Source organism: Vanacampus margaritifer, chromosome 1 (genome assembly GCF_051991255.1).
Source record: "Vanacampus margaritifer isolate UIUO_Vmar chromosome 1, RoL_Vmar_1.0, whole genome shotgun sequence".
NCBI lineage: Eukaryota > Metazoa > Chordata > Actinopteri > Syngnathiformes > Syngnathidae > Vanacampus > Vanacampus margaritifer.
Window position 1 is genome coordinate 64,578,920 of NC_135432.1, and position 27,910 is coordinate 64,606,829.

General features: G+C 38.4%; 1 protein-coding gene across 2 annotated transcripts; it reads left to right on the forward strand.

Annotated features, from left to right (window-relative positions):
* Positions 1-631: 631 nt before the first annotated feature.
* On the forward strand, positions 632-17,928 carry keap1a (kelch-like ECH-associated protein 1a). 2 transcript variants are annotated; one of them, XM_077561020.1, is made up of 12 exons: positions 640-916; positions 7,343-7,849; positions 9,396-9,595; positions 10,692-10,848; positions 11,551-11,643; positions 12,011-12,157; positions 12,332-12,438; positions 13,583-13,712; positions 13,793-13,989; positions 14,664-14,869; positions 15,800-15,976; positions 17,293-17,928. In XM_077561020.1, exons 2-12 carry the CDS (start codon positions 7,637-7,639, stop codon positions 17,472-17,474), a joined length of 1,809 nt encoding a protein of 602 aa, XP_077417146.1. In that variant the 5' UTR covers positions 640-916; positions 7,343-7,636; the 3' UTR covers positions 17,475-17,928. The 2 variants fall into 2 exon arrangements, with proteins under 2 accessions (XP_077417149.1, XP_077417146.1); XM_077561023.1 differs by lacking the exon at positions 17,293-17,928 and having other exon boundaries at positions 632-916; positions 14,664-14,928; positions 15,800-15,943.
* Positions 17,929-27,910: the final 9,982 nt, after the last annotated feature.

The following is a 27,910-nucleotide window of genomic DNA, read 5'->3' on the forward strand; positions in this document are numbered from 1 at the left end:
TCACTGCCCATGCGTTATTCCCTTCATGACCTTTAGATGATTGAGCTAATTTTAATAGGATTCACTTCTCATAGAACGGATTCTATACACTTTTGATAGTGTAATAATGAGTGGTTGGTTTCGATCTTATCCTGAATACATTTAAGAGAACCCCGACTGTAATGACAAGTTTGCTCCATATTTATTTGGTTGTTACTTACGAAATACATTTTTTTGTCCAGTTTCATAGCGTATATATTGTGTAGAAACCTTATTTCCTTTTTGTCGTGATATTAAAGCTTTATATTATAACTTTGTTCTCATGTACACTGTACAGTATTACAATTTGTTTCTCATAATCCTAAAGAATTGTAATGACACATTTTCAACAACAGAGGGCAGCACGTCAACGCTTCATCTGTGAATCATGTACTTGTGCATGAAAAAGATTTTTCGGCGTTTTATCTTGTACGATTTTACGAATACACAGAGTCTAAGTAAAAAGCAATGTTCTGTTATGATCTTAATTTAGTAGATAATGCAAATTTTCCGTAGCTGTGTGCACTAGTTAATATTTCTACTTTTATCTCGCTATCACGCTCACTTTCACTTTGAGGAATGTTCTTGAGAATTTCCTGTGGGTCGTGCGTGCGCGCGCGCGAGCAGCGTGCGTGCGCGTCCGTGTGATAGTTGCACAGTCATGGCGCTGGAATCTCTCCCCGCCTTTACTGTGACAAATGCTGTTGTGTCGGACGTCTTCCTCCTCTCCTGTGGAGCGCCTCAGTACTTCCACCGGACAACTTTAAATAATCTCTCTGTAGCTTTGTTGTAGCACCAAAAGGGAAACCCCGAAAAGACACTTCAAAACGAGACTTTTGGGGACTTTTTCGTCGTCGGTTAAAGTGGCGAGCAGATGTTCTATGGGAGGTTGGCCGAGGTGAGTGATTTAAACTCCTTTTGACAGTTAAAAAAAAGAAAAGAGAAAAAAAAGCACGTCTACGTTATTATATAGCTAAAATGTGTGGGACAATTCACGACGGTGGTTGGCTTTTTTTTTGTGTGCCCTAAAAAATGTCTTGTTGATCAGTGACGTCACGGAGGGCTGCTCACACCAATCATGGACTTCTAGTTTGAGAAAAAAAAAAGTTTCAGTGTGGCTTTGTCCGTGGGAAAACAAACATTTCACTTAAGCAAAATAGTGTCCCCAAATTCTTTATATTAATGTAGAAAAAGGCCCCACTCACAACAAACAGTGAGTTAATCCCCTCTAACATTGTATTTAATATTCTAAAATACATAAATTGTTTCCGAAGACCCACATTAGTCCAGGGAGAGAAATAATCCTGGAGCCGGCCTGTTAATAACCCATAATAACAACAATTGAAACAGATTTTGTTGTTCTTATCTGTGGGGAGAAAAACTGTGCCACACACACACACACACGTATGTTTTTGTTTAATAATCCCTGATAACAATTGTGAATAATGTCCGTCGACTGACATTAACATTTTACCTACAAATTTTGGCCCGGCACCAAAAAATCTCTGTTGCCCAAAAGTGCATTTAGTTTTCGACCCGAATGACTTTTATCACCAAACCCACCCACCCGAAATAAGATGAAAAACTAAGACCGAAATGCACTTGATTGGGTTAGCCTGCTAACGTTGTTAGCTTTGGCAGAAATGAGGGCAGCAACACAAGGTAAATCTTCATCGCCAGGTTAATATTTCCAGTACAGTTATTGGTACAAAAAAAGAGCTTTATTTCTTCATAGAAGTTGTCAGACAACGCTCACAAATATGTAGCAGCGCAGCTAATCACCAAGACTGCGTGGCGGCCATGATGGCAAGAAATGTATTGCCATCAAGGGCAACGAATGAATGCATGGACGTTGAAATGAAGTCGCAACTTGCTCATTTCACCACAGATTTTTATGAGGTTCACTTTTTTTTTTTAATCATTAGCCGGGTTTACAAGGAGTCGTGTATTTTGATGAGAATGCATCCTATTGACTAAACGGAATGACAGTGCTCCATATGAACTACTGAAATGGAATAAAGAGGTCAAATCAGAATGGAATTTCATTTTTATCATTTTATATATATATATATATATATATATATATATATATATATATTATTTTCACTATCGCAGCTACTCTGCTAAATAGATGAATAAACTCTGTCTTCATCGATCTGATAGCGTAGTGGAGTATGTAAACATCAGATCACAGATCACATCACATGTAAACAGTGACAATGACATCTTCATTTGGAATGATTTCAAACGGAATGACAAACAAAACAAAAAAGGCTATTATATTAGTTTTGTAAGATAACTCATTATGAGAGAAAAAACGACCATATTCTTGGAAAAATATGGCGTTATTCTTGTGGGAAAAATGTTGAAGAAAAACTTTTGAACCCTTTAAAAATTATGACATTAATATTCTTGCAAAATTAGGAGTTTTCCTTGGAAAATAGTTGGGATGGGCGAGTATTGGGCCAATACCAGGCCTTATTTCAAGGCATCAGACTATTAGTTGTAGTACTTTCCAAAACAGTGACTGGTACCAGTATCGGCCGCCCTATTGTGGTCATTTTATGATCAGGAACTAGAAATGAGAAATTAAAAGAATAGAAAATTGCCATCAATTTCATGCAATTTTAAAGAAGAATGCTATACTGTATGTAGGTCTTTACTATCTCATTATACGATGTATAATGACAATAAATGGCATTCTATTCTTTTCTATTCTATTCTAAAATGCTCATTCATTGTTTTTTTTTGTTTCAACGTATCAAAAGTACTCGTGTCAGTATCGGTGACTACTCAAGATTGAGTACTAGTACTGGTATCAGCCAGCAAAAAGTGGTATCGGACATCCCTCGAAAATAGTCAGTGGGACTTGTTTTCTTCACACAAATATGAGAAACAATGATAAATGGACTTGCGTCTCCTTAATGTTGCGCAATGACTTCATAGTAGATCATTCAAAAGCTTTGATGCTGTCAATAGAGTCTTATGTTTTTGTTCACCTTTTTAATGGCAGTGCAGCGATGGATGACATGGCAGAAAAGAGTGTTACGCAATACAGCTCATCTTAGCGAAGCGGTTTTATTTGTTTTGTTTTTTTTACTTTACGTCCAAAGTTCAAGCAATTCATTTGAGTGCATGCTGTGTAAAGAAGTCCAACCACTGGTTAACCCTCTCTTATCATACAGTAGTGGTTATTACGTGTAAGAACTTTCATAATAACTGCAAATATGATTGACAGACACTCCAACTCAACTTCTGAATGTGACTCATTTATTGATATAGTCAAGCAATCTTATTCCAGAATTGTACCATCATTAATGAGGAAACATTTCACACATCAGTCATTAACAAAAAAAAATAATAGAGAAGCACTGGATTAACCTCCAACAAAATTACCGCATTTTGCCCCCACGCTCTAAAAAATATAATTTATACGTAGCCCTAATATGCCATTGTAAAAAAAATTGTTCTTGTAACACATTGTAAAAATAATAATACGACTATTCTCAAAAAAAAAGATTTTTTTTTTCTTACTATGACTTCATATTGTCAAAATGTGATTTTGATGGTATTCTGTTGAGATAATGACTTCATATAAGCCTTTATTATTGTCCTGACTTTTTCTTCTTCTCAATTTTCTCGCCAAACTGGATTCTGGAAAAAAAGATAACATTTATTTAGGAATAACGGCAAGGCATGGCAAACTTTATTTACTTTATATAGCACATTTCATACACAAGGCAACTCGATGCGCTTCACACAGGGAAAAAAAGCACCACACTCAAAAGCATTTGCTAACACAAGAGTTAATGATATTTTTAACTCTTTGACTGCCAGACGTTTTCAGAAAAGGGATGCCGTGGGTGCCAGCCGATTTTAAGCATTTTGACTGATCTTTCAAGGTCCACAGAAAATTATGTGTTTGGACTATGGAAACACACATACTACCAAATGAAAGATTGGACTGTCATCTTTCATCAGAAAAAAAAGTTTGTTTCTACCTTATTCCGTTTTTCAGTAATCAACAATAGAAAATGGTTAGTTTCACCTCTGTTTTGAAAAAAAAAACGTATTTTAACGTCTTTGGCACTCCTCCATAGGATTTTACTAAACGTTATTTAACGTTTTTGGCAGTCAAAGAGATAACCAAAGTAGCGAAAACAAAAAAAAGCTTGCCTAAAAAAGGACAATACTGACATTTAAACATCTAAATAAAAAACGTTAAAGATTTTTTTTTTTTAATGTAAGAAAGTTTCTAAAATTACTTAAAGAAAAAAGAAAAGATTTTAAAAAATTATTAGAATACCTTAAGGTATGGCAAAGGCGTAAAAGTTTATTCTCGGTAGATATCTCCTAAAAATATGACTTTATTTTGTAAAAATAAGACTGAAAACAAAAAACGACTGTTTTGCAATCAATAGGACTTCATCCTCATTATATTATTTTTCAGCTCATAAATGAACAGTTTTTCTAAATAAATAAAAAAATAAAAAGACTTTTGATCCATCATTTTTATAGTGGATGCTGTATTTACACGATTCATTGATGCAAAACGATCGCTTACTTGCCTACTGTGGTTTTACTACTGAATCCCTGTCAAAGGTTTTTTTTGTCAGAGTGGAGAAGTCGGGCAGCAAGCCCCGAGCTCCCGCCCATTTTCTGGAGGTCATAAGATGGCGTGTTAAAGGGGCCGAGGGAACCGCAGGCTGAACAGATTTGATTGTGCAACGCGTGCAACTGCAAAGCTTTTTTGCAGAAGCTGGCGGTTCGAATCACGAGTTTGAAGAATTAAACACGCGGAACGTTTTTTTTTTTTTCTGCTTACGTTGAAGCAAGTGACTGGCGGCTAGAAAGATTCATTGGTTTCTTTTGTAGGTGTAGTAAGTGACGCATTCAGAGCCGTTCTCCTGGCTGAGTTCAGCTGAATAAATGTCTTGTAAAGACATTTTAAAGGACAACTTTCATTTTGCCAAAATTATGACTTTATTCTTTGAAAATAATGGAGTTGTCTCTATTCCTGAACAAATAAGACAAAAAAAAAAAAGAAGCTATTTTCTTAAACAAATATCTTCGGTTTTGAAAAAATATGAAATTGATAAGCGACAATATGAATTTATTTTATTATTTGATTTATCTTCTACCGAAATGTGATATTCGTGTCGTTTTCGGATGTGGATACAAAGACCACACTAATTCGTTATTTATGCAACTAAAAACTTTAAAATGTCATGAATTGAAGGAGTTTAACCACCTTATAATAATGTATAAAGCCTATCATGAAATTTTACCAGTGAATATACAAATCAAATTTTTAAAAAAGAAAAGAAAAGGGAAAGTGATTATAAATTAAGAGAAGCATACTTTTTTCCCAAATCTAAATATAGAACAAAACAAAAAGAACGACGTATTTCAACTCAAGGTGTCAGTTTGTGGAACATTCTGAATTGTAAAAAAAATAATAATAATTCAGTTTTTTTTTTATGTATAAAGGCACAATTACTGGAAAAAATATATATAACACAAGAACATGCTGTTGAATTATTTTATATAATTGTTACATTGAAAACGTCTTGACCGCTCACTGTCATTTATTTTATGTTGATTCTTTTTTTTCTGTGTTGATCAGGGGGCAGAGATATCAGTTTTTTACTTCTTTCTGTCCCCTTTCATTTATTTCATTTTAAAGAGTGAAAATTGAATTGAAATTTATAAAGCACGCCTAATATTAAAAAAAAAAATCGAGTTTTATAAAAAAAAAACAAAAAAAACTTTATTCTCCTAAAAATGTTATTCTTGAATAAAAACATTTTATTTAAAAACAAATCATTTTTTTCTCTTGATAAAATATCCAATATAAAAAAAATAAAAAATAAAACCTAAAAGCGTGTTTTGATTGGTTGGCGAGTGCCCACCTGAATAAGCCGCCGCTTGAACAAAGAAGTGCGCACATATGCGTGCGCGTGGCATACACGTGCCAAACGAAAGTGTGTTTTAGATTTGTTCAAACAAATAACCAGTCACGTCAGCGCAACTGTTGCATTAAGATTATATTGTACAAACTAACCTGAGTAAACAAAACTTCTCCGAATGGATACGTGTTGCAGAAGGAAAGACTTCCATGTGTTTGTCGCGCTAACTCGGATGTTAGCCTGCACCGGCGCTAAGCAATCAGGTCAAATAACCTGCCAACAAGTTTTCTTGCATATTTTCATTAGGCGTAAAAAAAAAACCACACCAATCTATATCTTCTGATATGAATTCCTTATATCGTGATACACTTTTTTAGCATATCAGATCTGTCAGGCTATTTTTATTGGCAACAATAATTGAATGCATTCCTCGTGCCTTTGTGTCGCAGGCCTCCAGTGACGTCAGAGTGACTTTATCATTTTTCAGTCAAACAGGTTTGAGTTAGTGTTAGAGGTTGTTTGTTTCGTCACTTGGGATGGCTTTGACATCTTTTTCAAGAACATTTTAGATGTTTGAAGTGATGCTATTGAGGGAAATGTTTTTTTTTTGTTTTTTTTACACCCCTCTAAAACAACAACAAAAATCATTCAATTTTAGTTAAAATGTTTTTCTCCCAACTGACTTTATTTCTCAAGCACTCAAACACTTTATTCTCTGAAAAAAATTTGACTTCATTTTCATTGCAATGTAGTACTTTATAGAAATAATAAGAAAAGTACTATAAAAAATTCTCCAAAAATAATAATTCTCTTGATTAATTGCTTATTCTGAAACAAATCCTCTATTTTTCAAAAAAAATGAAAAAAAATTGGATTTTCATGTTTTTTTTTAAGCCAAATCATTCATAAAAAAAAAAAAGCAAAAAAAAAACCCGCTACGAAACATTCAATATGTTTGCCACGAAAAATGAGGAAAAGCCCTGAAAAAATGCCACCAAAATAGTTTTTAAATGTTAAAAAATATTAATAATTTGACCGCGGGTGCCAAACTGCAAATATGCAGAAGTTGAATTTACAGTATCTTACAATAAAAATTATTAAAAACACATGACAAAATCTTTGGTTTAGTTTTTGGTGAGTCTGGAACGGATGAATCACTTTTCCATTCTTTTCAATAGGGAAATATAATTTGAGATACCAGTGATTTGAGTTAGGAGTATAGCAATGTAACAAATTGAATTTGTATCTCAAGGCACCCCTGTATTGAATTTATTCTTAAACAAACAAGACAATTTGTAAGCTATACAACAGTTTTTTTGTTTTTTTTATGTGTTTAATGAATGAATTAGTAGGCATCCTCTGCCAAGAGAAGTGAAACTCACACATGTTCACGTTAGCTCTCTCATTGCTTGCAGGATCACCGCGGCAGGAAGAGGATTCCAAATTGGGAAAGTGTCTCGTTAGTGTCCACCAACCAGCGACCGATGCGTCTGATTGGATCCGATTGTGGACTAGCTGCAGAATGACCGCCGGGTCAGGATTTCCTTCTGTCAGCCATGTTGGAGCCAGATGAGGTCGTCGCCATGAGCCTGGCATCAATGAAGTGTAACTCAAGCATCGATGGGGAAAAATGGAGGCAAATTTCGGACATCGTTGAATTGAAAGCGCAAAGATTTATGGGCTAAATTCAAGGAACTGCAATACCCGCAATGCATTGCTCGATGAGAAAGAAGCCGCGGACGCGTGGATCGGACTTCTCGGCCATCGCCGTGCCCTCCATGCACGGCTCGGGCTACCTGGACTACACGGTGGAGAGCCACGCCTCCAAGTCGCTGAAGATCATGGACGAGTTCAGGAGGCAGGAGATGCTGTGCGACTTGGTGCTGCGCGTCACCAACAAGGACAAGACCATCGACTTTAAGGTGAGCAAAGGGAATGCGGCGATGATAGTGGCACGCAGGTACTGTACTTGGAAATTTGAATGCTAGATTTGGAAAAGTTAGATTGTTAATACAGCGTTGTGGTTATGGGGTTAATTTGAATGCTAACATTGCACTTTTCGCAAATTCAAATGCCGGCATTGTAATTTTCGGAAATAACGCTTTAGTTTTCGGAAATTCGAATGCTAACATTGTAGTTTTCGGACAAAAAAATAATTTTTCTGAAATTCAAATGCTAAGATTCTAGTTTTCGGAAATTCAAATGCTAGTATTGTAGTTTTCGGACAAACATTTTAGTTTTCGTATATTTGAATGCTAACATAGTAGTTTTCGGAAATTCGAATGCTAGTATTGTAGTTATCGGACAAATATTTTACTTTTCAGAAATTCGGATGCTAACAGTTTTCGGAAATTCTAATGCTAAATTTGTAGTTTTCGGAAATTCAAATGCTAGCATTGTAGTTTTCGGACAAACGTTTTAGTTTTCGTAAATTCGAATGCTAACATTATAGTTTTGGGAATCTCAAATGCTAACATTATAGTACAGTAGTACTAGCAGTAGTTTTAGTAGTTTTCGGAAATTTGAATGCATCAGACCAACATTTTAGTTTTCGTAAATTCGAATGCTAACATTGTAGTTTTTTGAAATTCGAATGCTGCCATTGTAGTTATCGGATAAAAAAAAATATTTTTTGGAAATTCAAATGCTAGCATTGTAGTTTTTTGAAATTCGAATGCTAATATTGTAGTTATCGGACAAAAAAATTATTTTTCCGAAATTCAAATGCTAAGATTATAGTTTTCGGAAATTTGAATGCTAGTATTGTAGTTTTCGGACAAACATTTTAGTTTTCGTATATTTGAATGCTAACATTGTAGTTTTCGGAAATTCGAATGCTAACTTTGTAGTTTTCGGACAAACATTTCAGTTTTCGGAAATTTGAATGCTAACATTATAGTTTGGGGAATCTCAAATGCTAGCATTATAGTACAGTAGTACTAGCAGTAGTTTTAGTAGTTTTCGGGAAAACATTTTAGTTTTCGGAAATTTGAATGCATCAGACCAACATTTTAGTTTTCGGAAATTCAAATGCTAACATTGTAGTTGTCGGAAATTCAAATGCTAAGCTTGTAATTTTCGGAAATTTAAATGCTAACATTTGAGCTTTAGATAAGTTTTTACAAAAATATCAACCAGCAATACAATATAAACAGTATCAATCAATACCAACAATTTTTTTGAAATTCAACTGCTGCTGAAACTGTACTTTTCAGGTAGTCAACATTTCAACCCTAGATAATTGTTGAGTTCATACTTTTCAATAATTTACAGTTGCTAAAACTGCTGTCAGTTTTAAACAAAAAAAGAAGAAGTCATTGCTCATATAGTAATATGAAATGCAACATTGCAATATAAAATTGTATTATGACATTATTTGAGTTTGTGCCTTTATTTATCATTATTATTATTTTAATTTTTTTAAATAGAATGCAATATTTCATTTATTTTTTTCCGTTCCTGCGTTAGGTGCACAAGCTGGTGCTGGCCTCCTGCAGCCCCTACTTCCGGGCCATGTTCACCAGCAGTTTCAAAGAGTGCCAGGCCTCCGAGGTCACCCTGCGTGACGTCTGCCCTCAAGTGTTGGGGAGGCTCATTGACTTTGCTTACACGTCGCACATCATCGTGGGCGAGAAGTGTGTGCTGCACGTACTCTTGGCTGCCATGAGGTAAAAAAAAATAAAATATTTTTTTAAAAGCCTAGTAGGAGTTAAAAAAAACAAAACAATTATTATTTTGTGTAATTATCAAAAATTTTCATTGCTAGCATATTTATCGTAAATGCGATTTTCTTTTTCCTTTTAGTTCAACATTTCAACCTTAGATGATTGTCGAACACTACGTTATGATTTTTTTTATAATTTTTCAGCATGAAATTATTATTGAAGAGTACATTACTGCCTTGTTGAAGATTTTATGTTTTTTTTTTGCTTAGCAATACAAATTCAAAAATTGAACAGTTTTTCGAAAGACAAGAGTTTATTAACTTCAGAGAATTTTTTTTTTTTAAAGCGCCGAAATCGTTGACAGGCATTTCTTTTTTTGTTGTTGCTTCTCTGATGATTTGGCTTTGTTAACATAATAGCGTTCAGAAATACAATATCCCAATGTTCGATGATTGCAAAGCTTGAACTCGTACCCAAAGTCTACGTTTGCTATTCGTGTTGACATTAATGAACAAGTTCTGAATGAACTTGAATTGACTACTTATTGTACTTTTCCCGAAAAACATGTCATACTTCAACAAATGAAAAATACACTTTGATGAAAAAGTGAACAAAAGCTATATACACTGCTTAACATTCGAGTTTAACGCTCATTAGCCGGCAACTTTTGCGTTGCTTTTTTGCAATTTTGTCACGGCAGTTGCTTTAACTCATTCACTGCCATTGACGGTTATAAACGTCAAAAATTAATTTGAACTATTCCTATCAGTTAGAATTTTTTTCCCCACTTTTGTTAGCAAAAGTATGGAAACCTAGACATTTTTTTAATTATATATATTTTTTGAAAAAAGAAAAGATTATTAAAAATTATTTAGTAATTAATCGCATGACTTCAATGGTTAATTTACAATTAATCACACATTTTATATCTGTTCTAAATGTACAATAATTTTTTTCCTTGGTTTTCACACTCCTGTTAACAAAAGTGAAAAAAAAGTTAAACTAATAGAAATAGTTCAAATTAATTTTTGACGTTCATAGCCGTCAATGGCAGTGAATGAGTTAATAACGGCAACTATTCCTTCATGTCTCACGTTAGGTTCCAGATGGATGACGTGGCCAAGGCGTGCTGCGACTTCCTCACCAAGCACCTGGAGTCGTCCAACGTCATCGGCATCACGCGCTTTGCGGAGGAGCTCGGATGCGTTGATCTGTACCAGCGCGGCCGCCAGTACATCAACACGCACTTCAGTGAGGTGATGACATCATCGTTGTCTTACCTTATGATGAGTTGGTGTAAAAACAAAAACAAAAGAAAAAACAATTGGCAACATTTTGACGAGTTTAACCCTGGAGAACCCAAGAACCCTTTTCTTCTTTGGAAAATTATGAATTATACATTAAATGACTGCTATAAGTTCACTGAACACCAAAATATGTTTTTTCCAATTTTAACCCTTTTTTTTTTAAACTAGCTCAGAGTTGCTAATTTATCAAAATATATATATATAAAACATACTCCTAGGCATTCTGCAACATGATATGAAATAGATTAACAAAAAAAAACACAATTTTACCATCTGATGGTTTGCTGAGAAGATGGTTTTGTTTGGATTGATTTCCAGCTCAACAAAACAACATGTTGCCAGCCATCTTGTCAGCACCACTCTGGCTCATGTAAGTGCAATGTTCATCCACTAGAGGGCCCCATGCAGGGGTCAGAAGTGGCACTCTGGACTTTTGAAGTTAAATTTGTAAAAAAAAAAAAGAAAGAAAAAAAGGTCTTTGTTATTTGAGTAGCAGAATTTATAGGGGCCAAATTTGACCCCGTGGGTTCTCTAGGGTTAAAAGCACAATCAGCAATCCCCATGAGCGGGATACCCCCCCCATTCCTTCATGTATTTGTCTCTCGATATTCTACCCAAATCTTCCTTTTTTTTTGTGGTGGTGATTTCCAGGTGATAAAAGAAGATGAATTCTTCAGTCTGTCGCACTGCCAGCTGCTGGAGCTCATAAGTCAGGATAGTATCAAGGTGCTCTGTGAGTCTGAGGTATGTGCTGACTAGAGATAGACCCATATGTTTTTTTTTAGGGCCGATAACCGATATTTGAAGCCAATATTCATTTTCAGTAAAAAGGGAGGGGGGGGGCACATACATAACTCGACATCACTTCATACATCGTTTTGATGCCTTCAGTGAAAATAAAGCAAATGCATTGAATACGAAAGTGTGTCCAAGCTTTCGGCCTGTACTGTATGTTGAACTCTCGTAAAAAAACTCCATTAGGGCCACAGTTCTAATCTAGGAATCTAATGAATACGGTATTCTGTGACATGTAGATGACGTTACATCAAATAAAATAAAATAAAAAAATAATAATAAAAATAAAAATAAATAAAATCAATTTCCTTTGAAGGTGTACAAAGCGTGTACCGACTGGGTGCGATGGGACATGGAGAATCGAGCCCAGTACCTTCACGCCCTCCTGAATGCTGTCCGCATCTACGCTCTTCCGCCAAAGTTCCTCAAAAATCAGCTTCTTTCCTGCCCAATCCTCAGCAAGGTAAAATTCCCCGCCTAAGTTTAGCCTTTCCTAGCTAAGTGCTAACGGACGGGAGGAAGGCTAATATTCGTGCTTCCAATTAAAACAAGGGTCGTGACCCCAGTCACACGCTCTTTGAATATTTCTATTTTCCACACTTTGCTTCTTTTTTTTTTTTGGTATTGTGTACTGCAGGCCAACGCTTGCAAGGACTTCCTGTCGAAAATCTTCCAGGAAATGACGGTCAGGATGGTCCCTCCAGCGCCCATACGTGGAACACAACTCATCTATGTGGCCGGCGGGTATTTGTCATATTTGTCCTCGCTGCTTGAAAGTATACATCTCTGTCTTTTGCTTTTATACCCCCCCCCCCAAAAAAAAAAACATATTGTGGGAATTTAAAAGGTTAAACAAAAATCATAAAATGTGTCAAAAAATATGGCTAAAAATTTTTACTTAGATGACTTGTTTTTTGTTTGTTTAAAAAAAAAAGACTGCCAACATGTAAAAACTGCCTAAAAGTATATACAGTATCTTAAAATGTTTTGTCTTTTGCTTTTAGACCAAAAAAAAAAACCAAAATCACAACAAAAATTGCATATTATGGGGAATTCATAAGGTTAAAAAAAAAATCATAAAATGTGCCAAAAAGGTCATGTAAAACAGTCTGATAGCACATATGTCCAAATTGTTGTCTTTTGTTTTTATCAAACAAACAAACAAAAAACTAAACAAAAAAAAAAGTTGTGTTTTGGGGGAAACTTTGTTAGGTGATGACTTTTTTAAAAATTTAGTCAGATGACTTGTTTTGTTTGTTTTGGGGGGGAAACTCAGTAACGTGTAAAAACTGCCTAAAAAGTATGTACAGTAGCTCCAAATTTTTTGTCTTTTGGTTTTATAATTTTTAAGGTTAAAAAAATCATAAAATGTGCCAAAAAGGTCATGTAAAACAGTCTGATAGCACATATCTCCAAATTGTTGTCTTTTGTTTTTATCAAACAAACAAACAAAAAACTAAACAAAACAAAAAAAGTTGTGTTTTGGGGGAAACTTTGCTAGGTGATGACTTAAAAAATGTAGTCAGATGACTTGTTTAGTTTTTTTTTTTGGGGGGGGGACTCAGTAACGTGTAAAAACTGCCTAAAACGTATGTACAGTATCTCCAAATTTTTGTCTTTTGGTTTTATAATTTATAAGGTTAAAAAAAATCATAAAATGTGTCAAAAAGGTCATGTAAAAAAATTGTTGCCTTTTGTTTTTATCTGGAAAAAACAACAACTTGTGTTTTGGGGGAACTTTATTAGGTTATGGCACACAAAAAAATGTAGACAGATGACTTTTGTTTTGAAAAAAAAAAAAATGTCAGTAACGTCAATAAGAATGTGCAGTATTTACAAATATTTTCTTTTGTTGTCATCCGACAAACAACGGCAATCCTTTGTCTAGCTACCGGCAGCATTCCTTGTCCACCATGGAGGCGTACGACCCCGTCCGCAAAGTGTGGCTCAAATTGGCCGACATGTCGGCTCCCAGCAGCGGCCTCGGGGCTTGCACGCTCTTTGGCCTGCTCTACACGGTACGACCGCAGCCGCTCGAACCCAGTCGAGCGTTAGCCACGGGGGGGGCTGCATCGTGACATGTGTTTGGGGCCGACAGGTGGGCGGCAGGAACCTGTCGCTGGAAAGCATGACTGAGTCCAGCGCGCTGTGCTGCTACAACCCCATGACCAACCAGTGGAGCCAGCGCGCACCGCTCAACACGCCCCGTAACCGGGTGGGGGTGGGCGTGGTGGACGGCTGCATCTACGCCGTGGGGGGCTCGCAGGGCTCTACGCTGCACAACACTGTGGAGCGGTAAGTAAATGAATAAATCGTTCAAATGGGGTTTTTTCAAAAGTTTTTCAGGTAGCGTTTGCTCGCAAAAACGTATAAATACGTTCTATTTAAAATGTTTTAAGTGTCCCAAAGACATATTTATACGTTTTTTTAATGTTTTCTTATGCTAGAGCATACAGAAGGCTTTGATGCAGCCTCTCAAATGCAAAGAACGGTTGAAGAAAGGGTAGTTATTACACAAATGGCCAGCAGGTGGCAGCAGAGCAAAGGAGATGAACCAGGGCCATGTTGAAAAAACCCTGAATTACTCAGAATTCTTTTAATAGATTTGTGAATAATGATGAAACTTTGCTATATTCTAATGCTAATTACTGCAAAACGGAAACAGAAATTTACTTTTTTTTTACCGGTGAAAGACTTTAATTTTTCTTTTGGTAAGTTTCATGTTTTTATAGCAATAGAACACAATATTCTGTGGGCCAAGTTGAACTGCACGTGAACAAAGTCTAGTCTAGTCTTAGTCGCAAACAAGACGTTAAAACGTGTCCTTCCAAGGAGAACTCGGCAAGGGATTTGCTTGTAATGACAGATGGATTCTGGCCTTGGCGGAGGTCTTGTCTCGTTTGTTTCACATCCATTTTAACACAATTAACTTCAAATTGCCCAAATGGGGCATTTATTTACTTTTGCAGGTGGGACCCGGAGACCAATCGTTGGTCCTACATGTGCCCCATGCAGGTGGCCCGGCTGGGGGCCGGGGTGGCGGCCTGCGGAGGGGCGCTCTACGTGGTGGGCGGTCTGGACGGGCAGAGCCGATCCAACGCGGCCGAGAAATACCAGCCGGACACAAACACCTGGCACCAGTTGGCGCCCATGAGCTCCGCACGCAGCGGATTAGGTGAGCCCCGGCAGCGAGCTTCAGATACGCCATAGCGAGAGTTAGGCCCACCCAAAAAGGTTTGTACTACACTGTAAATGCCACAAGATGGCAGCAAAGCATTTTTTTTAATATTAGAAAATTTGACATTTGGAGGACCAAAAAAATATGCCAAAATTAAAAATGAATAAATAAATAAAAGTGAAAAATAAAGACGGATATCAAAAATATCATTCAAAAATTTTATACAAAAAAATAAGCAAAATAAAAAATAACAGCAATTTGCAATGGTGGAGTCCAACCCAAGACACCTTTAGGACCGCCCCCCTATTTAAATATTTCGTCCTGACAGAGCGTCCGCCGCATGAAAATTTTTGGGAGAGCAGAGTGTTTTTATGTATTGATTAATATTTAATTCTATTTATATATATATATATATATATATATATTTATTTTTTTATTATTTCCACTGGGCGTGTCAGGCGATTAAAATGTTTAATCGTAATTAATCGCATGACTTCAATCGTTAACTCACGACGAATCGCATATTTTATATCTGTTCTAAATGTACGATGAATTATTTTCATGTCAAACTATTGGGGTCATTTTTTTTTTTTTCATTTTAAATTACTGATTAGAAAAGGAGGAGGATGAGAGTGTGCAGTGCATCCCCAAAAATAATAATAATAATAAAAAAAATAAGAAAATATATACAGTATATACTGTATATATAGTTTTTATTTCCATTTATATTTTTTTAATTTAATGTTTGAACTACATTTTTTATTTACGTTTATTTTTTTAAACTTTTTTTAATTAATAGTTTTTTAAAATTGTATTATTATTATTATTTTTGGCAGTTTTGGTCCTCCATCATTACACACATGGCTCGATTTTTTGCCAAAATGGCACATTGATTGCTTTTTACATTTGAGGATTCTTTGTGGGCAGGGCTGGTATGCGTCGATGCTCACCTGTATGCCATCGGCGGGTACGACGGACTCAACCAGCTGGCAACCGTGGAGCGCTACAACGTCGCCCGGAACACGTGGGAGGCCCGGGCGTCCATGCTGTGCTGCCGGAGCACGCACGGCGTAGCCTTGCACCAGGGACGCATCTTTGTGCTCGGTCAGTTTATCACACACGCACAATGAATACAGTAAACTCTCAATCTCTGGGCTGGACTGGCACACACACAAAAAAAAGGTCGTTTGGACTTGAGTACGTGGAACTCAATTCGTTCCTGCTTGTGTTGTGTTGTGTAGCGCAAGGTTCTGGATAATGTGTGCAGATGACATTCAATCATTTTCAACAAAAACAAGGCGCTGAAATGCAGTACTCTCAGTCATTCTTTTAGATTTGCACCGTCTCAACCTAAATGCTGTAAGTGTGCCGCCATCTAGTGGTCAAAAGCAAAATTACACCCGATATAACCGAAAGTTAGACCAAAAATGTAATGTGCCAAAATAAGTAAATAGTGGGACCACAAAGCTGGATTGGTGGAGGTTTTACTGTATTGTGGATGGTTCTGAAGCGTAACCACCGTGACAAATAATGGATTACGGTAAAGCAAATCTACTAAGAGTCGTTTCGGGCTGAGTTTTTAAAAATCGAATAATCGATATTGATTCACAAAACCATGAATTGATTATTTTAAGATCTATTTTTTTCCTATACATTAACAAGAAAATTGAATTTTGAAGGCCAATTTATTTAGTGTCTGTGAAATTTACCTGTTCACATGAATTTAATTGAAAGTATTTAAAGTATTTACACTTGATGACAATTCAGAATCTTTTTTTAATTTATATTTACAATTATTGAATTAGAATTATGAAAACATTTTCATCTCATCCATGCTGATGTCAATGTTTGTCTAACACTTAAGTAATTATAACACGTGTTATTTTCATTAATAAATAAATCATTTAACCAGTAACTGCCTCTGTTAATTTTAATTTGTAATTTAATGTTTGGGGAGATTTTTTTTGATCATGTCCTTGATATTTAAGAAGAATTGATGTTCCATAATTATCTAGACAAAGTGCAATTTCTGCAGAAATGGCGTGGGAATGCTGAAAGCTAAATGCTTATGAAGTAAATTGATAAATAAAGTTTTAATTGTAGTTGAAAGATAAATGAAAAAACTTGAACTGCAATCTGCTGAAGGCGGGATTCGAACCCTCGCCTCCTGTTTACCGCTCAAAGCTCTGCCGCCATAGAAGAATCTGTGACATTGTATGTAGTTGCAGTGGATATTGAGGTATTGAGCATTCCCACAATCAAAATTGGATTGAACTGAATCGAATCGCGAAAATTTTAAATTGAATCGAACCGAACGCTTGTGAATCGAATCGATACCCAGCCCTATAGTAGTAGTTTGGACCAACCTACTTTAAACCCCAATTGCAATTAATCCTACCCAATTGTGCCTTGTCATCCAGGAGGCTTCAACCAGCACGACTTTGTGTCCAGCGTGGAGTGCTACTGCCCGGAGAGGAACGAGTGGACGTACGTGAGCGACATGACGCTGGGGCGTAGCGGCATGGGCGTGGCCGTCACCATGGAGCCGTGTCCCGCCAGCCTGCCCCCGGAGCAGGACGACGATGACGACGACGACCACTGACGGAGGCTTTCGTAGGTGGACGCATCAGACTTAACCATTGTGGATTACTGCAAGTGGACTTTTTTTTTTATTTAATTTTTTACGTGGATTCATGACTACCAAGGTGCTACAACAAATCTACAGTGGTGCCTTGAGATATGACCATTTTTTTCTTCAACCACGCTCTTATCTTGAATCGTCGGTTCCCATTGAAATTAGTTAGTTCAAAACCATAACGTGAACTTCCTTTTATGTTGGCCAGATGTTGCCAACTGTGCTGCCGCCATCTAGAGGTGGAAATCTGAAGTGCACTCGTATCTCAAGGCACCACTCAATGAATTGGATTTGATGTCGACATTCCTCTCAATGAGTTTTAGCCAATACGCTTCTGTGTTTCCTTCCTATTCCACTACCCTTCGACATTGTTTTCATGTGAAAATAAATACAAAGTCTTTTTACATCTGTACAACTTTAATCTCCAACAGCATCGCCCCCTTTTTTTTGCGACTGCACCCAAACCAACCACTAGATGGTGCAAGAGTCCCAACAAGAGAGCATTTTTCAGCATCACTTTCATTGCAGGATGCTGCTGAGGCACGCAAGTATTTTTTTTTTCTTCTATAACTTGCTCAGAAAAGCCAAAGAAAAAGAGTTCATAGCGCTGTATTGTTATTGTATGATTTCAGTGCTGCACCCCAATAAAAAAAATGCACGCAAAAAAAATCTAAAGAGCAAATACAGATGTGCAATACACATATAAGCGTTTTCTAGTATGATGCATTTGCATGTGTTTATACGAGTGTTGAATGGTGGTGGGCTTTTGTGTGTGTGTGTGGGGGGGGGGGCTGTTGCTGTTGCGCACCACCGTAGCAATGTCACCTTCACGGGGTGGCTCCGCGGCGGTTGGCATCCTTCACAATGAAACAGATTAGCTTTGCAAGGCTGCCATGTTGATGAGGTCAACATGCGCCAAGGTCACATACACACATACACTTAATTGACATTTTTTCCCCCCCTTGCTCGGATGAATGGTACAAATGTACTCTTGAAAAGCAGGCTAGACATTGTTTTACTAAATAGAGGATAAAGAATATATGTCGGTGAGTATTGCAATATCTGTTGACATGTCATAGTTTGTTTCAAATATCCATTGCTTAAATGGATCTGTATGCGAAATGTAAGCACGTCATTGGTGTTTTCCATGAAATGTTAGCATTAAGCTAGCGAGCCATTCTTCTAGACACGGCTTGCTTAGCTAGCTAGCTAGCTACTGCACTGAGTAGCATACAGGCTAACCCGTCCAACATTCAGGATATTTGCCGCAAGGACTATTCTACTATTTTACAACGTAAACGTGTGCAATAACCGACCCAGGTTCTACCGTTGGCCACGATGCAACGCAAGATTCGGGTTCAGGTAAACCATTTCAAATTTAATTTTAAACAACTATTCTGTAGTGAGAGTAAAACAGCAATAGATACAATAGGTACATCGTGTATATTCATTTTTCTTTTAATTTTGTTTCTTGTTGCACTACTGTTATACAAGTTGGAAATCACATGAATATTGCACTATTTTAGCTTTTGAGAGCCAAAACTCAGGTTTTGAAAAGTACATTCACTTACTGTCATCTATGCTAGTTAGGCAATAATAAAAAAAAAAAGGTTCATGTGGTTTCACTCTGTATTAGTCTTTTTCCCTGTTTCACAGGTTTTTAAACCGTGCTAAGCCATGTTGGCAATGATTTTACATCCAAGAGAGTATGCAGTTCTTTAGAATTACAAGAACAATTCTGTTGTTTTTTTTCTTTTCAAATGGAATGATATCGGTTTATGATTTTGCCATCGGCCAATACTGCACAGCTGGGACCAAAAATTTGTATTGGAACAACTGCTTCATGACTGAAAATGAACAAACGAAATGTGGAACTAAGTTATAATGCTATACAATGTTTGCACTTTTTTTTTTAAAATAATAATAATAAACGATTCGCGCAAAAACGCAGTGCATTTTCAAACGCACTGTCGATTGCGGAATGTTTCCCACTATGTGAACATGTTGCCTTTGCGATGTTTGTGTAGCTACGTGTGACTGCCAGACCGGGACGGAGGCCGTCGGTCCGACCGCTCGCCCGACCGGCCCGGCAGCCGCGCTCGTTGTGCACTGCGGCCGGCCGGCTGCTTTCTGCACTTGTGCGCGCCTCAGCTCTACCAGCAAAAGCGCGAGCTGGACCGTTTCAAGCTCCCCTTTTAGCCGAATTGATTCTACTATGGGTCCGCTCGAAAACACGAGGGGCGGCCACCGGTCCGATGTTGTTTAAACCACACTGTTGCCACGCTTCAAACACTCATTTACAAAACATTTCTAGTCCTAATGTGGATTAGTATCGGTGGGGACGAATTTGTTTGGCGTAGGTGCACGCAAAAGCAGGAAGCGGTGCTCGCGCGTGTCCCCCGGACCCCCCTTTGTGTGTACCAGCGAATGGTACATTCCACAATTTATTCCAGGGAAAGACTGACAGTTTTTTGGGTCATGAAGCAGCTGTTGAAGTCAGAGGTTCGCCCTCCCTCCGCTAGAATAAGGAATTAGAACGTTTACAATTAGATAACGGCAACAGTGTGCACGCAAATTCAGATTTACTATATTCGAATCATCTCATTAAAAAATGGACTTTCAAATCATTTTTCATAGTAAAGAAAAAGATTGTCTGTAGCAACATGCGCCACAGTGTTTAGAACGTATGCTATGCAGTTGTCAAGTTCTGGATTCAAATCTCGGGTACTACTACCCCCCCCCCACCCCCCCTTAAAAAAGGCCACTTAGCTTCATAAGCCTTAAAATTGTCGATGGGTGAGAATGTGACTGTGAATGTGTGTTTTTTTTTCTAGATGTGGCCTGTGATTGGCCGGCGACCGGTCCTGGGTGTACGATGTGTCTTTTGTGTCTTTTTCAGGAGTGTGTGCGTGGGTTTGTGTTTTCATTAGTGAGTATTCAAATTTGTGTTTGTGATTTTGTATTTGTGTGTGGTTTCCTAAATGTTTGTTTTCATGCTTGTTTGTGTGTGTTCTCATACTGTGTTATTGTATTTGTGCTTTTTTCCCGATGTTTTTGCAAGTGCACTGTTTGTTTCATATTGTGCGTGTGTGTACACGTTTGTGCATGTTTTTGCCTATTTGTGTGTTTTTATTTGTATCGATGCATTTGTGTTGTGCTTGTGAAAGAATGTTTGTTTTCGTGTGCGTGTCTGAACATAAAAATTGTGTGTGTGTGTGTGTGTGTGCTCCCGCCATGTAGCCTCTTAATGGAGATCATGTGTGGAGTCAGCACACAAAAACATGCTAACCCCCAACTACACTCACACAGACACACACACACACACACACACACACACACACGCTCGCCGTGCGCCTCAGTCAGCAAGTAAAGAACAATCCTGTGGGAGGTCAACCGCGCGCGCGCGCGCGCGCGCGCGCGTGTGTGTGTGTGTGTGTGTGTGTGTGTGTGTGTGTGTGTGTGTGTGTGTGTGTGTGTGTGTGTGTTTCTGCGTTTGTACCATAAGGTGGGGGTGTCATATACTGTATAAGTATTTACCTGTGTATATATGAGATAATTTGTGTCGATTAATTGTATGGGTGTGTGTTTGTATTCCTGTGTGTGTTTTCATGTTTGTGTATTTTTTGTGTGTTTTGTACTTGTGTTTATTAAAGCTCACTCGCTCGTTCACTCACTCACAAACGTAGTCATACTCAAAAACTTACTCTAACTCTCACACAAACTCATTCATCTTACTAACTTTCTCAAACTTACTCTCAAAAACTGGCTCTCTCAAGCTCACTCTCAAAATTGCTCAAACTCTCACCAACTAGTTCACTCACTCACTGAACGTCCTCAAACTCTCTCACAGACTGTCTCACTCATGCTCACAAACTTAACTCAAACTCACCAACTCACTCAACTCTCACTCAAACTCTATCATAAATTCACTCTCTCACTCACAAACTCACTCAAATTGCTCAAACTCTCTCACAAACTGACTCACTCACAAACTTAACTCAAACTCACTAACTCACTCAAACTCTATCATACCCTCGCTTGCTCAATCACTCACTCACTCAACTTGCTCAAACTGACTCACTCACTCACTAACTTAACTCAAACTCACAAATTGAACTCAAACTCACAAACTTAACTCAAACTCGCTCACTCCCTCACTCACTCACTCACAAACACACTCACTTGCTCAAACTCTGTCACAAACTCACTGACTCACTCACTCACTGACTCAGAAACTTAACTCAAACTCAGAAACTTAACTCAAACTCAGAAACTTAACTCAAACTCGCTCACTCCCTCACCCACTCACAAACTCACTCACTTGCTCAAACTCTCTCACAAACTGACTCACTCACTGACTGACTCACTCACTGACTGACTCATACTCTCACTCACAAACAACTCAGACTCACAAACTTAACTCAAACTCGCTCACTCACTCACTGACTGACTCATACTCTCACTCACAAACAACTCAAACCCACAAACTTAACTCAAACTCGCTCACTCACTCACAAACTCACTCACTTGCTCAAACTCTCTCACAAACTCGCTCACTCACCGACTCACTCACTCACTGACTGACTCATACTCTCACTCACAAACAACTCAAACTCACAAACTTAACTCAAACTCACTAACTCATACTGACAAACTCTCTGACTTACTCAAAGTCTCTTATTAACTGTCTCACTCATTCACAAACGGACTCAAATTCTCACACAAACTCACCGACTTTACTTATCGGTACTCCGCTAACAAACTTACTCAAAACTCATTCACGCAACTTACTCACAAACTTACTTAAACCAAGCGATCTACTGTTAACACGCGGCCCGACATTAACCAGAACATCCGTTTAACATCCGTTTAACATCCGCGTCACATCCGGAGATCGGCGTAATCATCGCGGGATTGATCAAAATGGACTTCATTTGTCTATTTAGCGCAGTAGCGGTGATTATCGTAACACTTGAAATAAAACCACAGCTTGATCAAAACAAGTTCCAAGTATCCAAGTGAGGAAACGCCGCCGCCGCTGCCGCTACGTCTTTACGTCACGACCGACCAGACACAGCTTGGCAATTGCCACTCAACGGGTTGACGTGACGTTCGTTCTGACCGGCAAAAGGAATATAACACCTTTTGTGAATCCAAATCAAATGATTCGGCCTTTTTCATTCCCACTGATGTAGCGTTTTCATTCCGCCTGCTTTCATTCTAATCGGAATCGAAGACTCCATTTTTGCGCAGGCGTGTCTTTGCGCGATGTCTGCGAGGGTGCACGTGCAATTGCGTGCGTGCGTCCGCGCCTTGTGTTTGACCGTCATCTGAATCTGTGGCACGTACTGTAGTAAAGAACAGACAGACAGACAGGCGGGACAGACAGACAGGCAGGACAGAGAGAAGTGAGTGTGCATGCTCTTGAGAGGGGTGGGGGATGCTGTCGGGGGGAGGAGGGGCAAAGGAGAGAACAAATGGGGGGGGGGGGAGAAGGAGCGCGGAGAGACGGCAAGGAGAGAAAGACAATATTTGGTAAAAAGAGAGACAGGAGAACCGAGATGGAGAGGGACAAGAACCGAAGAGAGGCAGGAGGGTGAAATACAGGAAGTAGGGAAGGAATGGAGGGAAGGACAGAAAGGATAGAAACAGGAAAGAGAGACGTGAGTGTCCGGAGACAGGAAGGACAGACAGAAAAAGGAGGACAATTGCCGAGAGATGGGATGGGAGGGTGAGACGGGGAAGGGGGGAAGGAGGGAAGGGAGACGGGGTGGACGTGAAGGAAAGAAACAGAAGAGAGTGTAAAGAGATGGGAGGGGGGGGGGACAGGAGTGCAGAAAAATGTTTAGCGTCGAGGGACGAGAGGGAGAAGGACAACATTGCAGAGAGACGGCAGAGGGAGGAAAGCAAGAAGGGGAGACCGGAAGAAGAGGGACGGGAGTGCAGAGAGGGACACAGGAAGTTGATGGACATGAAGGAAAGAAACAGGAACGAGTGCTATAGAGTGCGATTTGTCCTTATTAAAAAAATGACCTCAAATTGACAAGAATGTCCACTTTAAGCCTTTGACTTGATTTTTTCAATAACAAGCGCTTGGAATTTGGATGTAACTCGCAATGATGTTTTTTTTTTTAGCGTAGAGAGAGCAACACAATTTTTCCCGAGAGCTCTTTTGAGAAGCCAATGAGCTCGAATGGAGACGTTCCAACAAGAAGGCTGATTGGCGGGCAAAAAGGGAGACGTTCAATTAGACGTGAATGGATGAGAGGCGTCTGAGAGCGGTGAAAAATGCAGCTTTTTGCCGTGATTGAGCTCCAACCTACCAAAGTGCGTGCGTGTGCGCGCTCCCCTGTGCTTCGTTAGGGTAATTACAGCTTTCACGTATAAATAAGGCCGTCATAAAAAGGGGGTGAGACACGCCCACCCCGATTAACCTCCTTGGAATATGAAAAACCTGCACGGAAAACAGTCACACGTTTGTGATGGTTAGCCACACTTTTGACATGTTAGCATGTTCTTATATTAGGACCATGTATCAACTTTTTTTTTTTTTTACAGGGGGGTAATATTCTGAGAAAAAAACAAAAATTTGCGAGTTTCTTAAGTGGCAAATTTGCGAGAGAAAAAAAGGGTAAATTTGTGAGAGAAAAACTCAAATTTCCAAGTTTCTAAAGTGGCAAATTTCCGAGAAAAAAAATGGTACATTTGCGAATTCCCCCCCGCAATAAAGTGGCAAAATTGCAAGTTTATAAAGTGGCAAATTTGCGAGAGAAAAAAATTGTAAATTTGCGAATTTATAAAGCGGCAAATTTGTGAGAAAAAAACTTGCAAATTTGCAAGTTTCTAAAGTGGCAAATTTGCGAGAATTTTTTCAAATCAATTTTTGATTTTTTTTCTCGCAAATTTGCGAGCTTCTAAAGTGGCCAATTTTCGAGTTTATAAAGTGGCAAATTTGCGAGAAAAAAAATGGTACATTTGCGAAATTTTCCCCCCCGCAATAAAGTGGCAAATTTGCAAGTTTATAAAGTGGCAAATTTGTGAGAAAAAAACTTGCAAGTTTCTAAAGTGGCAAATTTGCAAGAAAAAAAAGGTAAATTCGCGAGAGAAAAACTCTCAAATCTGCGAGTTTCTAAAGTGGCAAATTTGCGAGAAAAAAAATGGTAAATTTGCAAGTTGACCCACCCCCCGCAAATTTGATACTTTATAAAGTTTTTGCAAGAAAAAAACTGGTAAATTTGCCAGAGAAAAACTCGCAAATTTGCCACTTTGGAAAAAAAGGTAAATTTATGAGTAAACCGCCCCCCCCTCCCGCAAATTTGCCATAAGTATAAGTATAAAGAAAAAAAAGTAAATTTGCGAGAGAAAAACTTTTAAATTTGCAAGTTTCTAAAGTAGCAAATTTGCAAGGAAAAAAATGGTAGATTTGCCCCCCAAAAAACCTCGAAAATTTGTGCGTTTATAAAGTGGCAAATTTGCGAGTTTCTAAAAAAGCTAAATTGCAAAACGTTTATAAAGTGGCAGATTTGTGAGAAAACTCAAGAACTACACGTAGCATATTTATAGTCTGGACGAAGTACTGGCTTTTGTCCACCAGGAGCTAACGTAAGGATTCGTTGGCGGTTCATGGAACACTCTTTCTAAAACGAAAAGGCAGGATGGAAGACGGGTTGCTTCTTAATTGAAACTTTACTCGTCGTACGCGACAGCTAAAGCGACGACACTTCCTGCCACTTTATAAAGTTGCAAATCTACAAATTGTTGTTGTTGTTTTTTTCTCCACACACAATTTCCACTTTCTAAAATGGAAAACGCTGAAGTTGAAATTGGCGTGGTCTCGCGGCCGTGCGGCAACTGCTACACACGCACACACACACACACACACTTGTGGAGTTGAGTTAAGTCTCACAAAATTTGCAGAGAATCGTTTTGATAGACTTTTGAAGCATATCGTTCCGGGGGAAATTGAGGTTGAACTCCAAATCGTAACACTTTTGGGCCATGTGTGTGTGTGTGTGTGTGTGTGTGTGTGTGTGTGTATATTCTCCTACACACACACACACACACGCACACACACATAGGCTTTGCAGCCAGGTGATATCTGTATGCATGAGGCGTCATCTGAGGCTTAACTGGCTGCTGGAGCGGCGGTGAGCAACATCTCTCATCTCGGCCCCGCTGATGAATGTCTGTCCTGAGTGGCTTTGTGGCGGAGGGAGGAAGAGGAGGGCAGGATGAAGATTCGGGGGGGGGGGGGGGGTAAGACAAGAAAGTAAGAATAGTGCAAAAAGACAAGAAGTATGTTGTGTGCACATGGGGGTGAAATATCAGAGGAAGAAGAGCGAGAGGTACAGTAGAAGGCGAAGGGGGGGAAAGTGGGTCAGAGGAGAGGAAGATGATGTGGAAGAGAAGGAAGAAGATGGAGAGATGGTACCGGAGGGAGAGACCAAGGAAGAGGAGGAGGAAGAATTGGGATGAGCTTCACTACATCTTCACAACACTATTGTTCCAAATGAACAGCAGTCAAAGGAATTGTTGTCATAGAGCTGGAGCGCTCAAAATTAATCGGCAAGTAATCGAATATCAAATTAATCGACGACTATTTTAATAATCGACTAATCGCTTGGAGCCATTTTTTTAAAATTTTATTTAAAATGATCCAAATCCTCTCATTTCAGCATATTCAACGGTAATTGTTGACTGATTTCTGTAGTCCTTCACGAAAGAAGACGGATTATTTTCTGTGTTTAATCAAAATAAGACATTTGTAAACATTTGTTTTTACTTTGGAAAACAATGACCAAACTGGTAACATAGTACAACTTCAATACCCCCCCCCCCTTAAAAAAAAAAATCACTATACGAATATGAAGCACAAAATAAACACCAATCATCTTAATAAACAGTAATCAGGGAAAAAAAATTGTAATACACATTTATGCAAAATTAAAATGAATCCGATTAATCGATTGAATAATCGATCGATTCATCTTTTCTAAAAATATTCAATACTGACAGCACTACATAGATCCAACGTGCACATTATTGTTAGTTTTCACAATTGTAATCCCTAGATGGAATAAAGATGCTGATTCGATTTTTTTGTTTAGCATTTGTGTTAGTTTTCATGCAAAGTCATTTTAAGCAATAGGAGAAAAATCTTATTGTGTGTCCACCAATGTAATCTGCTGTCATATTCAGAAAGCACGTTACAAATCGTGAAATTTCATTTGAGACCAGGGCTATTATATCGTTTTAGAATTGTAATTTTAGTTGGTTTTTATTTCGTTTTGAGTTTTTTATTTTTATTTAGGTAGCTTTAATTCGTTTTCAGGGTCACGTTCTGTTGCTTAGTTCTAGTTTAGTTTTACTTTAGTATTGTGTTATAAAGGAAACTACAATTCTCAAATGGCTGTTTGACCTTTCTTCTTCTGAATGTCAAAAATAACGTCGCTTTACATTATTATTATTATTATTTATTTTTTTACGTTTTAGGGCTGAAACTGAATGCAGACATCCCAAAAACGTTTTTTTTTTTTAAAAAATGGACATAAATGTTTATCACATAGCAGCATTGTGTTTTCCATATCTGTTTTCATTGTCGTTCCTCTTATTGCACCGACTTGTCGGAAGATGTTCGTCGTCACACACACCAACGAAAATAAAGCTCGCCTGCACGCGCGCGTGCGCGCAAACACACACGCAGTCAGCTGTGCCCTTCTCACAGCTCGTAGCAGGAAAACAGAACACGTTGCCTGTCCCTTGCCGCGCGCGCGCGCACGCACGCACGCACACACCAAGCAAGCGGCTCAACCTCGGCACACTCTTAAAGGGACAGGACGCACACCTAAACTTCCACATGGCAGCAGCACACCTGGACAAAATTTACAAAAAAAGTGAGCATTGTACCTGTTTCTTTTCTAACTTTTTAAACCATATATATATATATATATATGGGAGCATGATAGCAAAAAAAAATAATAATTTGAATAAACGCAGGTGGATGTTTGTTTATTTGGTTAAACCTACTGCTAAAGCTGAAGGTTGTACTGAACGCATGGACTCACTTTTGTGTAGCAATCACCAGTCAATTCCAGGGGCATACGGACAAACAAACAATCATTCACATTCCCACCGGTTTAGATTCATCAATGATCCGAAATCACCACACAGGATGACCCGAGGCAAGATTCGAATCCGCCAACCAGGCGTGCCCAACCACTAGGGCCTTGGCTATCATGCTGCTGTGCTGCGCCATTAAAAAGCCAATTTTGTATGTATGGCCACTTAAAGAATTATTATAGCACTGTACAATTGTGTGTTAACAACTCCACGATCGTGGAGAAAAGCCAACTTGAACTTGAGCTGAAGAGGGGGGGGGGGGGTTGACGCTGCACCTTTAAGAA